The sequence below is a fragment of the Phocoena sinus genome, chromosome 2 (assembly GCF_008692025.1).
Source record: "Phocoena sinus isolate mPhoSin1 chromosome 2, mPhoSin1.pri, whole genome shotgun sequence".
Classification (NCBI taxonomy): domain Eukaryota; kingdom Metazoa; phylum Chordata; class Mammalia; order Artiodactyla; family Phocoenidae; genus Phocoena; species Phocoena sinus.
In genome coordinates, this window is record NC_045764.1 from 13086380 (window position 1) to 13101479 (window position 15100).

The window sequence follows — 15100 nt, forward strand, 5'->3', positions numbered from 1 at the left end:
TCTCATTAAAATCAGGTATAAAGATGCCCGCTATCAGTACTATCCTTTAAAATTATGCTGAAATAATTCTGACAAGAAACAGAAATAGGTAAAATATTGAAGGCAGAAGAAAAGTTACCTTTATTTGCAGATGATACTTTTGCCTAGAAAACTCAAGACATAATTAAAGAGCTATTATAAAATAACAATTAAAAACCAGTAACTTGGGCTTCCCTGGTGGCGCAGTGGTTGAGAGTCCGCCTGCCGATGCAGGGGACACGGGTTCGTGCCCCGGTCTGGGAGGATCCCACATGCCGCGGAGCGGCTGGGCCCGTGAGCCATGGCCGCTGAGCCTGCGCGTCCGGAGCCTGTCCTCCGCAACGGGAGAGGCCACAACAGTGAGAGGCCCGCGTAACGCATAAAAAAAAAAAAAAAAAAAAAAACCAGTAACTTTTCCAGATCCAGTAATAACCTGTAGGGAAATATGTATTTTTTAAAGATTCTATTAAAATATAAATAATATTGGCAACACCTGGAAGGGATTGATACAAAAAAAGAGAGAAGAGAAAAAGCATGAAAGCAAAAAGATTTAAATAGATTGAGAAATCTGTTATGCTTCTAGATAAATGTATCTAGTCCTTTGTTTGTGATTTTAACCCAAATTCTAATAAGGTATTTTTTAAGTTGAAAAAAATTAATTTCTGTTTGGAATAAAAAGCAGGAGAGTAGCCAGAATACTTTTGAAAAGGAAGAATGATAATAGGAGAGTCACTGTACCAGATGTTAATACATGTTATAAAGCCACAATAATTACAATGATTTTGAACTACTGAGAAAAGCTTGACAAATAGATTAATAGTTCAGAAAAAGCCCTGAAAGAAAATTTAATATGCCAATAAATGAAGCATCACCAACGAGGAGGACATAGATTATTCAAAACTGGCCAGTAATTTAGTCGATTAGATGCTCACTTCATACAATTTACTGAAATACATCCCAGATGGGTCAAAGGGACAAATGTAAAAACGAAACTGTGAAAGAACTAAAAGAAAATATGAGTCCCTTAAATAAGGGATTTTGAGTGGGAAAAAAACTACGAAATACAAGATATATAGATGTATCTGCATAAACATTTAGACCATCTGTATGTAAAAATTACAAACAATATTAAATTAAAAGTCAAGAAGTAGAAAGATATTTGCCGTAAGAGTTAGTATTTACAACAAGGTCCTTAAAAGGTCCTTTTCAAAGAAGAAACCCCAACACCTTTTGGGTCAAAACAGCATCACTGTATTATGGGTTATGTCTTATATGAGTTCAGAGGGAACCACTCTGCAGAAGAGAGTTCATTCGGAAGAATCACTTGTCCCAGTTTTAGAATGCAAGGTTTTTGCTTTTGGTATGTTTTGTTTTGTTTGTTTGTTTCCACCTCATTTCATGCGTACGAAGTGATATTATTTGGATTACAAATGCTTTTTTTTCCATTTTCTTTTTCAAAAGCACCCCTGGAATATTGTGCTTCCCTCTCTACTCTGAAGGGGTTCACTTGATTTATCTCATTGCAAACGCAGGGGTAGCTACTCTTACTATCCCCATTTCCCAGATTAGGAAAGATGTATCTTTGTGGCTTTAAGTACAAATAGGCAGCAAACTGAAACATCGACATAAACAAGTCATTAGAGGAGAAGCGACACCGAGTGAACACGATTTAGAGAAAGAGAGGCAGTTGTTAAAAGTACCTGCCGATCCTCAAATGCGTGTGCTCGACCAGAAAGGATTCTTACGTTCTGCCCCGTCTTTGGCTGTCACAGACCACGCCCAAGGGATACAACCTAGCTTTCTGCAGTGCCTGAATTGAGGACAGGTCACAGAGGCCCCGCTGGAGAGAGGAGGCTGTGAGGAAGTTCACAGATGCCTGCACTTGTGCTAACACCTTCTGGGGGCTCAAAACAGAGACTGTTTTGAGCATGTACCGACTGCACAATATGCACGAATTGTCTCATGTAACCATCACCAAACAACCTCAGGACTTAGGTACTTTTACAGTCTCCATTTTCCACATTAGGAAACTGAGGCACGGAAAACGTTAAGCAGCTTGCTGAAGCTCACACAGCAAGGGAGTGGTCGAAACTGTATTTGAGCCAGGCAGCTGGGGCTGGAGCCCAAACCCCTTGGCCACAAGTAACCATGTATAAAGCCCTTTCGTCCACAGGAGCACATTTGTCCTCCCTCACAACTTTGTAAGGAGGTCAGGAAATATTCTCCCTGATTTACACCAAGGCAGTGGGAAGCCAGAAATGGGTTACTGGAATTAGTCATCTTTTTTTTTTATATATATACTCTGAAGAGCGAGCATGGATGGACATGTGATAAGGAATGACTGGAGGGAAAACAAAGACTTAGCAAGGCTTGGATCAGAGAAAGAAGTGCCCTAAACTTTAAGTAGATTAAACACAACGGAGGGGAAGCGAGCTGGGGAACAGGCAAGGGGAGGTTATCCTAGCATGGGGAGAATGAAAATCACTCTAGCTCACCAGCCATCAGGTCTGTCATGATGCTGGATGATAAACAGTGAAAGAAATCACACCCACAGCATTCTCATCATGTCGAACTCGTTTACCTTCCTGAAATACTAGCTCTACTCTATGTCACTATTTGTCTAAGAATACTGTTGTTAATTCATGTCCCTGTTTACTTACCTGGTCTTCGTTCGTTAACAAGACTAGAAGTTATGTCTAAACAGCCAAAATGAAGGTCCATTGCACGATAGGATTTCCATGTAGTTTTAAAATACAATCATGGTAATAGAGTTTATGCAAATACTTTTAGAATTTGCTCTCATAGAACTAAAACAGTATTAGTTAACCTCTGAACTTGTTGCTTGTTTTTTGATCACCTTATTTCCCAGTGTTGTGAATACAAAGGAACTTTGCAAGAAACTCTCATGTTCTGATAAACTTACATCTATAAAATGATCCATGTTAATTAAATGCACCGGAACTAACTCTATTTAAAAGTAGGAAAATAAAGAATCCTTTTACTATAAGACTGTTGCCCACTCATTTATCTGTTTTTGTTCATCTCAAATGATAGGTATCAGAAAATATATACTCTATACTCATTTCAAAATGTTCCTAAAATTGATACGTGTCATCAACTGCAAAGGGAATTCTTTAACCTATTGTAAATTACAGCATTAACCTCAAGTTGCATGTAATATCAGTATAAGATTTATCGTAAGAACATTGTCTAAGTACAAACGTTTTCATAAATAAATTTCCATCTAAATCCTCTCTCAAAAGTGAGTAAATTTCATGTAATAAGTCCTTCCTAACTTCCTTTTCCTGCTCCAAACCCACATTCTTTCGTTCTATAACTCTTGGCCATCAAAATCCTTCAGTGAGCTGTAGCCACCAAACAGGTTTCCAGGATTTGATCTCAAATAGTTTTTAAAAATGGGGGGATTGTTCAAACTGAAATATTTGGCTATGCCTCAGGGGAAAAAAATAAAAGGCACTCTTAATCCATGGTTCTGACAGCACTGTTCTGATTTTTTTTTTTTAATTGCCGGTGCTGGCATGAATGAAATATAGAATGATTAATCCAATGAGAATTTTTGAATGCTGGTAGAAAACTGTACAGAAAATCCAGGTGAGTTGAAGGAGAAAGAGATCAGGGACTTGTGAGGAAAATGCAATCAGAAAACAAAAAGAGAGGTTCTATGAACGCAGGCAAACAAACATAGCAGGTTTGAACTCTTAATATTTAAAGCCTGCTAAAGGCCAGTGACAGATGACACCAGGATGGGAGAAGAGCCAAGGGTGAGAAGTTTCTAAGCTGACTGTTAAATAGATGTAACTCACTGATGAGAGTGCCCATGTGGGATTTTAATTACTCAGACATCTGTTTAGCAAAGTGTATAGTAAATAGGGATCAAATACAGAGATCAAATTATGTGGGGAAGAGAGTGGAGATGACATTCATGACTCAGAAAGGAGAGCTATCAGTCAGGGGAAAATCAATCCCGGCTTTACATCTCACCAACAGAGAAGCAATTATTTTAGATGTGGGGCTGGTTAGCATCCTAGGTCATGAATTTAATTAAATAACCCTCGAGTGGCAGAAAACAGAACAAACCACTGTATTTAACTGTCAGTAAGACATGCTGCAAATCAATGGTCCAAATTCCTCCTCTTCTCCTTCCCTCCTTACAGCTGTCAGTGACAAACAAGGTAAAAGAAGCTAATAGTTGATGTAACAACATGGATGGACTTGGAGGGCATTATGCTATGTGAAATAAGTCAGACAGAGAAAGACAAATACTGTATGATATCACTTATATGTGGAATATTAAAAAAAATAAAGAAATAAATACAACAAAACAGAAACAGACTCACAGATATAGTGGTTACCAGTGGGAAGAGAGAAGGGAGGAGGGGCAAGTTAGGGGTAGAGAATTTAGAAGCACAAATTACCATGTATAAAACAAATAAGCTACAAGGATATATTGTACAGTCAGGGAAGATAGCCAATATTTTATAATAACTTTAAATGGAGTATAATCTATAAAATTATTGAATCGCTATGTTGTACACCTGAAACTAATATAACACTGTAAATCAACTATACAATTTAAAAAATAATTAAAATAAAAGCCAGTTTAAACCTAAAAAAAGTCAAAAGTGCCTTAACCAATGGGTAAATGTAATAGTTACAATTAAGATGTCATTTGATCCTTTTAATCTCTGAAACAGAAGAGCTACAAACCGGTATTTTCTATACAGTGAATTTTGTGGCAAAATAAGCCACAGTATACACAAGCCTCAACATTTGCTAGCACCTTACTTAAAGTTAGATGATTTGAAAACACAACAGACAAATCCTTCACGCTTTCAAGGTCAGTTTCTAAATTTGACATCTTAGATTGGAGATGGCCTTACCCAGGAATTTAAGGTCAGGGTTTATGAATTTAAGGAAAGGGCTGGAGATCTAAAAACACAACAGACAAATCCTTCATTCTTTCAAGGTTAGTTTCTAAACTTGACATCTTGGATTGGAGATGGCTTCACCCAGGAATTTAAGGTCAAGGTTTATGTTAAGCAGGACCTCAAATCAAGTTTAGAAACTAGCAAATCTTTAATCCTGTCTTTAAGGGGATAGTTTGAGAGAAAAGGTTAGAAAAACAGGTCAACCTCCTGTAACTATGAGGTTGTCATTTGTTTTTACATACTGAATGAAATATGCCTGTTTGGTGTTCAGTGTCTTGTGCCTATTTTATTCCCTGTGTCTGGGCAAATGTGTTTATATTAGAAAACTCCATGAGGGCAGGAAATTTAGCTTTTCTTTATAATAAATCATCTGGAATAAACTCTACTGATCTAAGAGTATGGGGCCTGGTGTGCCCAACTGCCGTCCAAAATGTGTAATCTGTCACTGGCTGTCAGATTGCCCAAAATCACGTATTGGTTTGCACAGAAGAGTTTACAAAATTGTTATATGCATCATTGCAAGTTATCTTCATAGGCATCTTATGAGTCTGCTGAGCAAGTATTATCACCTTTACTATTTAACAGACATGATCAGAACCCAAACTTTCACCATCTCCTTTCAGGTACCACTGATACACAACAGGTGAACTGAATGAATAATAATAAGGTTCAACCAATAATAAGATTCAACCATTCTATTCCTGAAATGATAAAAATAAACTGTTGTTCATGTAAGCTAAATGAGATATCCTAATGATAGTTGAATTTTAAATAAACTGCAGGGGGTGGGGAGGGGAAACAGAGGATTGGAATTGACAAAATCCAAACCAGGAGTGAAAATAACAAAGAATACCATCAGTGAGAGACACTATTTTTCCTCTAGCACAAATAGAAAATATTTTTTTTAAAGTCTCATAATAGACTTCGCAAAGAATAAAGAAAGTTTCATTTTGCTTTAAGTGTTTTATGTCAAGAAACATTTCATAGCATATATTTTCCAAATTGCATATGAACAACTTAAAGCACCCATTCAAATTCCTCTAAATATTTTTATTTTTCTTAGCTTAAAACTATTTGATAAGTATGAAATGATTTAAGAAGTGAAAAATTTCAAATACAACATACAATAGCAAGAAATACATAACAGGAAATTCACCATTCCCATAACATTTGAGGAGGTCTTATAGCAGATGGACTAATTTCTGTCATTATTAATGAAGAAAGATGGAAACCACCTTTATTTTCTCAGTTTGTTCAAAGGTTCATAAGAGAAGCTGGGCAGGCAGGAAGGAGAGAAAGGGAAGCTACAAAACTGAGGATAAAGATTACATTTCCTTATGCAATGGATCTAAGAGATTACTGCAAGGAAACAAAATAGGCCCTTTTCAAAAAAAAACTGCAGGCAATTCTAGACTGATACAAGGCAAAAAGAAATGGGGTAATCTTGGGTATGATGAAATTTTAAAATATACAACAAAGCTATGTACTGTTAGGAAATGATGACAGAGATGAATCCAGAAAATACCAAAAATAAATGGGTAGGTTTCTTTTGAGAGGGGAAAAAAAAAAGAGTCTGAGAAGGAAACCTGAAGGCCAACTAGACTGGAAACAGGGTGTCCAAGGGGCTCTCTGGTTACCATTTACTTCCTCTCCAGGCCTCCAGGGGAGATCACTGTAAAGAATGTCCTTTAGATTAAAAAAAAGACACAGTTGCCAACTAACCAAGACTCCTGAGTCTAATCACATATTCCCCAAGGTCAGAAACACTACATAGGAAAAATGAAAAGGACACTTCTAGTGCTGTTTTTATTTAAAATTTTATCACAACTCCCTCTTACCCTCCTTTCAGCTCCGTTTGTGAAAATGTAAATTCTGAGTCGGACAGTATTCTTTTCAAATTTTTCCTTAAATCCCTGAAAATCTGACTTTTGAAACCTGGGAATGTGAAGCTAGGACAAGGGAACACGGAGGACCCATTTTATTTGTTTGCTTCCTTGTTTATTCATGAGCAGGGCTAGACTAAGAAGAAACCTTTCAATGAAAATGGAAAGCATGCCTGCAATAGTATAGTGCTTAATACTGACTACTACCCCGTCCAGCCCCAGGAAAGGTAAGGAACAGTTTAGATAGGGTAAGAAGAGGTTTAGGAAGCTTAGGATGAAGAGGAGACTTCCTAAATTTTAGGAAAACCTGGCAGGTTATTGATAGATTCCATGTGTTCGGCTAACACATTTGTGTAACCAGCATCAGTATGTCTTTCAAATGCCCTGTACTTCGTCATCAGTGTCTTCTTTCAGCTAGTACTTCCCTTGGATATCCTACTGTGGAATTTGCAAGGCCAGCCTTCCTTGCCTGTGCCTGTGAGGAACTGGCAAAATAATTAAAAGGTGTTTTTTCTTTGCGGTACGCAGGCCTCTCACTGTTGTGGCCTCTCCCGCTGTGGAGCACAGGCTCCGGATGCGCAGGCTCAGCGGCCATGGCTCACGGGCCCAGCCACTCCGCGGCACGTGGGATCTTCCCAGACCGGGACATGAACCCGTGTGCCCTGCATCAGCAGGCGGACTCTCAACCACTGCACCACCAGGGAAGCCCATAATTAAGAGTTTTTGAACACCATCTTTCATCTGTATCTAGTTGGAAGGGTGTGTGTGTGTGTGTGTGTGTGTGTGTGTATGTGTGTGTGTGTGTGGTCTTGAATGGAACAATAACTAATACCTTAGATCCTTTAATGTCTTAAAAATTTACCTTTAGAGCATATCCTATGCAAATGACCATGAATAGTTCCTCATACATTCAAGCCACTAATTTTTAAAGTATTCCATAAATTTAGAAAATATCCAAAGGTTTTTCACAGTGATTAAATCTAGAATGTATTTAGTTCAAATATTTAGAAAGAGCTTTAACAACTATCATTCATAAATACTCTGCTGTGAACTCAAGTATAAAAATGTAACTTTTCTCAGTTAGTAAACGGTTGATAGCTGTCCACTCTCTGCAGAAGTGTATCTGAATATCCAGGGGAATAATACCTGAAAAAGAAAATTTTCTATTAGATCTTTGTGAAAAGATTCGGCACAGTAGGCAAAAAAGATTTAATATAAGGTATTTGTCTGAAATAATTCTCGAGTGAAACCTCTAATAATACACTGACCAGTTATGCTCCAGGAATGCTTTGTGCATGAGGGTAGAGATGATCAAGGAAGAGAACGACAGCTCACAAGACTGCCAGATAAACAGCAAACATTTAAGGGATATCAATGCAAAGGCAAAGGTGTATTTTCAAAGCCGGGAACTTGGATCAGTATTTTATTACAGTATTTTATTACAGAGACTCTGTTTTCATTATGTCAAGTGACTGATGTTGCTTTCATGATCGTAGCTAATAGGTTTTTTTTTAAGTTAGACAACACAGTCTATCATTACTAATCAACTTCCGCATTCTTACTACCTACAGATTATTCTCAACGTATGTTTTTTTTTTAATTAATTTATTTATTTTTGGCTGCGTTGGGTCTTCGTTGCTGCACGCAAACTTTCTCTAGTTGCGGCGAGCGGAGGCTACTCTTCATTTCGGTTCACGGGTTTCTCATTGCGGAGGCTTCTCTTGTTGCGGAGCACAGGCTCTAGGTGCATGGGTTTCAGCAGTTGTGGCACAAGGGCTCAGTAGGTGTGGCTTGCGGGCTCAGTAGTTGTGGCACATGGGCTTAGTTGCTCTGCGGCATGTGGGATCTTCCTGGACCAGAACTCAAACCCATGTCCCCTGCATTGGCAGGCGGATTCTCAACCACTGTGCCATCAGGGAAGCCCTCAACATATGTTTTAATCAGATCTGGCTACCCATAAAAACAAAAATTTCTGGGAGTATAATTCACATTAAACAGCTATTTAATAAATAGTTTACAAATACTTCATCATACTAACCTAGGAAATAAATCCTTTTCGTTGGTTTTGGGCATCTATAGTACTATAAATTTACATTTATAAATTTATCATTTTATAAAATATATAGCATAAAGGTATTATATATATTGATTAATGCATTGTGAGATGCTTCATATACCATGAAAAGAATCTATATGCATATAAAAGTATGTCAAATAAAATTTGTCAGACATTCTAGAATATGCTAAATGGATAAAAAATCTAGTAAGTATAATTGAAAATTTTCTAAAACATTCAAAATAATTAAACCTCCTAAGGTGTTTTCTCCAAATAAAACCTAATATTCAAGACTTGCTTTATCCTTTGTTAATAAGCTTTACCTATCCTCAGATGCTTGACTTAAAAACTCATAATTTTTATTAATTTCTTCCACAATTTGTCAAGCTAACATGGATAAAACTGTGTTTTCTCAACAGTGTGCTTATCGGCAGTCATAGATAAACAGACACACGCATACATAAAGAGCTACCTTAAAGAATGTATCTCCACCAAAGGCCTCCTACCCTTGAAAAAAATTGTCCCTCAACAGTGAGTCTCTTCAAAGTATTCCTAAATCAAGGGAGTTACAACTGTTTCTCTCTGAGTTAGTCACAAATTTTAAGCAGGCCTCACCTCCCTGGGTCTTATAAATGTGTTAGACATGAGATAGGTACTTTTTATAGAAATGGTAGAAAGTGGATTTAGAAAAACGAAAACTTTAAAAATTGTGCTGTTTCATATGGTAGCCACTAGCTACATGTAGTTCTCGAGTCCTAGAAATATGACTGAGGAACTGAATTTGTATATTTAAGTTTAATTAAAAATATTAATAACTGATATTCAATTAGTTATTAGAAAAATTTTAGGTGTGCTTGGAACAACTTGTGAATCTACTTTTTCAACTGTAAACTTTATATAATCTAAATACAGATCATGTATTTCCAATGAAATTTAATATCTGAACTGAGATGCACTATAAGTGATAAAATACCCACCAGATTTCAAAAACTTAGTACAAAAAATGTAAAATAGCTGATTGATAATTTTTATACTGATTACAAATTGAAATTATAAAGCTTAGATATATTGGGCTAACAAAAATATATCATTAATATTTATTTACCCTGTTTCATTTTACTTTTTAAAATGGGGCTACTAGAAAATTTTAAATGACATATGTGGCTAATATTATATTTCTGTTGGACAGTATTGCTTTAAAATAAAGGTCCCCAATAAATAAATTAGGACCTACCTATAATTCTTGAGGTTTTACCTGGCTAATTGCCAAGCTAATTGCCACTGTATACCTGTCTCTCCAGGGACCTCAGCGATGCCACATCTCCAGGATTCCCCACGGGGAAGGAAATGTGCTCAGGACTTATACTTCTCACCCTCTCAGCAGGGTGTACATTTATCACTACCTAACTTCTCATAAATGCATACAGACCACGTATGTATCTCAGTGTATGGACCCATAAATAAGTACATCAAGTTATCCATTAACTGTCAGAAATCTCATTCCAGCTAGAATCTGTCTGATGCTAAGGAATTCTTTTGGTTTTTTTTTTTTGGTCTATTTTTATTTAAGGAAACTTCATACTGTTTTCCATAGTGGCTCCACCAATTTACATACCCACCAACAGTACATGAGGGTTCCCTTTTCTCTACACCCGCTCTAGCATATATTATCGGTAGACTTTTTTTTTTTGATTCTTTGTACATTTGTCTTCAGAATGTACTCCAAAAATGGAATTATACTTAAAATATTGTGTTAAGTCACTTAAGATAATTACTTTTACAAACAATAAGAAAATAGTAAAATTGGCTTCTGTTTCTAAGTTCTTAGGAATTGCTGATTTTTTTTTCTATTTGATTTAATTTTATTTTTAATATTTTTAAATTTTTTAAAATTTAATTTTATTTTATTTATTTATTTATTTTTGCGATACGCAGGCCTCTCACTGTTGTGGCCTCTCCCATTGAGGAGCACAGGCTCCGGACGTGCAAGCTCAGCAGCCATGGCTCATGGGCCTAGCTGCTCTGCGGCATGTCGGATCTTCCTGGGCCGGGGCACGAACCTGTGTACCCTGCATCGGCAGGCATCGGCAGGCGGACTCTCAACCACTGCGCCACCAGGGAAGCCTTAATTTTATTTTTTTATACAGCAGGCTCTTATTAGTCATCAATTTAATACACATCAGTGTATACATGTCAATCCCAATCGCCCAATTCATCACACCACCACCACCACCCCCCCGCCACTTTCCCCGCTTGGTGTCCATACGTTTGTTCTCTACATCTATATCTCAATTTCTGCCCTGCAAACCGGTTTACCTGTACCATTATTCTAGGTCCCACATATATGCATTAATATACGATAGTTGTTTTTCTCTTTCTAACTTAACTTCACTCTGTATGACAGTCTCTAGATCCATCCATGTCTCAACAAATGACGCAATTTCGTTCCTTTTTATGGCTGAGTAATATTTCATTGTGTATATGTACCACTTCTTCTTTATCCATTCACCTGTCAATGGGCATTTAGGTTGCTTCCATGACCTGCTTATTGTAAATAGTGCTGCAGTGAACACTGGGGTGCATGTGTCTTTTTGAATTATGGTCTTCTCTGGGTATATGCCCAGTAGTGGGATTGCTGGATCATATGGTAATTCTATTTTTAGTTTTTTAAGGAACCTCCATACTGTTCTCCATAGTGGCTGTATCAATTTATATTCCCACCAATTCTTCAAGAGGGTTCCCTTTTCTCCACACCCTCTCCAGCATTTCTTGTTTGTAGATTATCTGATGATGCCCATTCTAACTGGTGTGAGGTGATACCTCATTGTAGTTTTGATTTGCATTTCTCTAATAATTAGTGATGCTGAGCAGTTTTTCATGTGCTTCTTGGCCATCTGTATGTCTTCTTTGGAGAAATGTCTATTTAGGTCTTCTGCCCATTTTTGGATTGGGTTGTTTGGTTTTTTAATATTGAGTTACATGAGCTGTTCATATATTTTGGAGATTAATCCTTTGTCCATTGATTCGTTTGCAAATATTTTCTCCCATTCTGAGGGTTGTCTTTTCATCTTGTTTATGGTATCCTTTGCTGTGCAAAAGCTTTGAAGTTTCATTAGGTCCCATTTGCTTATTTTTGTTTTTATTTCCATGACTCTAGGAGGTGGATCAAAAAAGATCTTGCTGTGATTTATGTCAAAGAGTGTTCTTCCTATGTTTTCCTCTAAGAGTTTTATAGTGTCTGGTATTACATTTAGGTCTCAAATCCATTTTGAGTTTATTTTTGTGTATGGTGTTAGGGAGTGTTCTAATTTCATTCTTTTACATGTAGCTGTCCAGTTTTCCCAGCACCACTTATTGAAGAGACAGTCTTTTCTCCATTGTATATCCTTGCCTCCTTCGTCATAGATTAGTTGACCATAGGTGCGTGGGTTTATCTCTGGGCTTTCTATCTTGTTCCATTGATCTGTTTCTGTTTTTGTGCCAGTGCCATATTGTCTTGATTACTGTAGCTTTACAGTATAGTCTGAAGTCAGGGAGTCTGATTCCTCCAGCTCTGTTGTTTTTCCTCAAGACTGCTTTGGTTATTTGGGGTCTTTTGTCTCCATACAAATTTTAAGATTTTTTCCTTCTAGTTCCATAAAAAATGCCATTGGTAATTTGATAGGGATTGCACGGAATCTGTAGATTGCCGTTGGTAGTATAGTCATTTTCACAATATTGATTCTTCCAATCCAAGAACATGGTATATCTCTCCATTGTTGGTATCATCTTTAATTTCTTTCATCAGTGTCTTATAGTTTTCTGCATACAGGTCTTTTGTCTCCCTAGGTAGGTTTATTCCTAGGTATTTTATTCTTTTTGTTGCAATGGTAAATGGGAGTGTTTCCTTAATTTCTCTTTCAGATTTTTCATCATTAGTGTATAGGAATGCAAGAGATTTCTGTGCATTAATTTTGTATCCTGAAACTTTACCAAATTCATTGATTAGCTCTAGTAGCTTTCTGGTGGCATCTTTAGGATTCTCTATGTATAGTATCATGTCATCTGCAAACAGTGACAGTTTTACTTCTTCTTTTCCAATTTGTATTCCTCTTATTTCTTTTTCTTCTCTGATTTCCGTGGCTAGGACTTCCAAAACTATGTTGAATAACAGTGAGAGTTGACATCCTTGTCTTGCTCCTGATCTTAGAGGAAATGCTTTCATTTTTTCACCACTGAGAATGATGTTTGTGGTGGGTTTGTCATATATGGCCTTTATTATGTTGAGGTAGGTTCCCTCTATGCCCAGTTTCTGGAGGATTTTTTATCATAAATGGGTGTTGAATTTTATCAAAAGCTTTTTCTGCATCTATTGAGATGATCATATGGTTTTCTGTTTTTGTTTTTTTTTTTGCAGTACGCGGGCCTCTCACTGTTGCGGCTTCTCCCGTTGCGAAGCGCAGGCTCTGGACGCACAGGCTCAGCAGCCATGGCTAATGGGCCCAGCCGCTCCGCGGCATGTGGGATCTTCCTGGACCGGGGCACAGACCCGTGTCCCCTGCATCGGCAGGCGGACTCTCAACCACTGCGCCACCAGGGAAGCCCCGATCATATGGTTTTTATTCTTCAATTTGTCAATATGGTGTATCACATTGATTGATTTGCATACACTGAAGAATGCTTGCATCCCTGGGATAAATCCCACTTGATCATGGTGTATGATACTTTTAACGTGCTGTTGCATTCTGTTTGCTAGTATTTTGTTGAGGATTTTTGCATCTATATTCATCAGTAATATTGGTCTGTAATTTTCTTTTTTTGTAGTATCTTTGTCTGGTTTTGGTATCAGGGTCATGGTGGCCTCATACAGAATGAGTTTGGGAGTGTTCCTTCCCCTGCAATTTTTTGGAAGAGTTTGAGAAGGATGGGTGTTAGCTCTTCTCTGAATGTTTGATAGAATTCACCTGTGAAACCATCTGGTCCTGGACTTTGTTTGTGGGAAGATTATTTATTTATTTATTTGTGGTACACGGGCCTCTCTCCGTCACAACCTCTCCCGTTGCGGAGCACAGGCTCTGGACACGGAGGCTCAGTGGCCATGGCTCACGGACCCAGCCGCTTGGCGGCATGTGGGATTCTCCCGGACCGGGACATGTACCTGTGTCCCCTGCATTGGCAGGCGGACTCTCAACCACTGCGCCACCAGGGAAGCACTGTTGGAAGATTTTTAATCACAGTTTCAATTTCATTACTTGTGATTGGTCTGTTCATATTTTCTATTTCTTCCTGGTTCAGTCTTGGAAGGTTATACCTTTCTAAGAATTTGTCCATTTCTTCCAGGTTGTCCATTTTATTGGCATAGAGTTGCTTGTCGTAGTCTCTTAGGATGCTTTATATTTCCACAGTGTCTGTTGTAACTTCTCCTTTTTCACTTCCAATTTTATTGAATTGAGTCCTGTCCCTCTTTTTCTTGGTGAGTCTGGCTAATGGTTTATCAATTTTGTTTATCTTCTCAAAGAACCAGCTTTTAGTTTTATTGATCTTTGCTATCTTTTTCTTTGTTTCTATTTCATTTATTTCTGCTCTGATCTTTATGATTTCTTTCCTTCTGCTAACTTTGGGTTTTGTTTGTTCTTCTTTCTCTAGTTCCTTTAGGTGTACGGTTAGATTGTTTATCTGATATTTTTCTTGTTTCTTGAGGTAGGCTTGTATAGCTATAAACTTGCTTCTTAGAACTGCTTTTGCTGCATCCCGTGGGTTTTGGATCATCGTGTTTTCATAGTCATTTGTCTCTAGGTATTTTTTGATTTCCTCTTTGATTTCTTCAGTGATCTCTTGGTTATTTAGTAATATATTGTTTAGCCTCCATGTGTTTGTGTTTTTTACGTTTTTTTCCCTGTAATGCATTTCTAATCTCATAGAGTTGTGGTCAGAAAAGATGCTTGATATGATTTCAATGTTCTTAAATTTACTGAGGCTTGATTTGTGACCCAAGATGTGATCTATCATGGAGAATGTTCCGTGTGCACTTGAGAAGAAAGTGTAATCTGCTGTTTTTGGATGGAATGTCCTATAAGTATCAATTAAATCTATCTGGTCTATTGTGTCATTTAAAGCTTCTGTTTCCTTATTTATTTTCATTTTGGATGATCTGTCCATTGGTGAAAGTGAGGTGTTAAAGTCCCCCACTATTATTGTGTTACTGTTGACTTCCT

At 37.4% G+C, this 15100-nt stretch overlaps 1 protein-coding gene across 2 annotated transcripts in view; it reads right to left on the minus strand.

The window, feature by feature from the left end:
- Positions 1-7559: 7559 nt before the first annotated feature.
- SPAG6 (sperm associated antigen 6) overlaps positions 7560-15100 on the minus strand; it is a 75926-nt gene continuing 68385 nt past the window's right edge. Inside the window, exon 10 of one of the 2 annotated variants that reach the window (XM_032623498.1) lies at positions 7560-7996. In XM_032623498.1, the coding sequence (XP_032479389.1) occupies positions 7931-7996 (66 nt within the window). In that variant the 3' untranslated portion in view covers positions 7560-7930. The remainder of the gene's footprint in view (positions 7997-15100) is intronic. The other variant, XM_032623497.1, reaches the window with a different exon arrangement.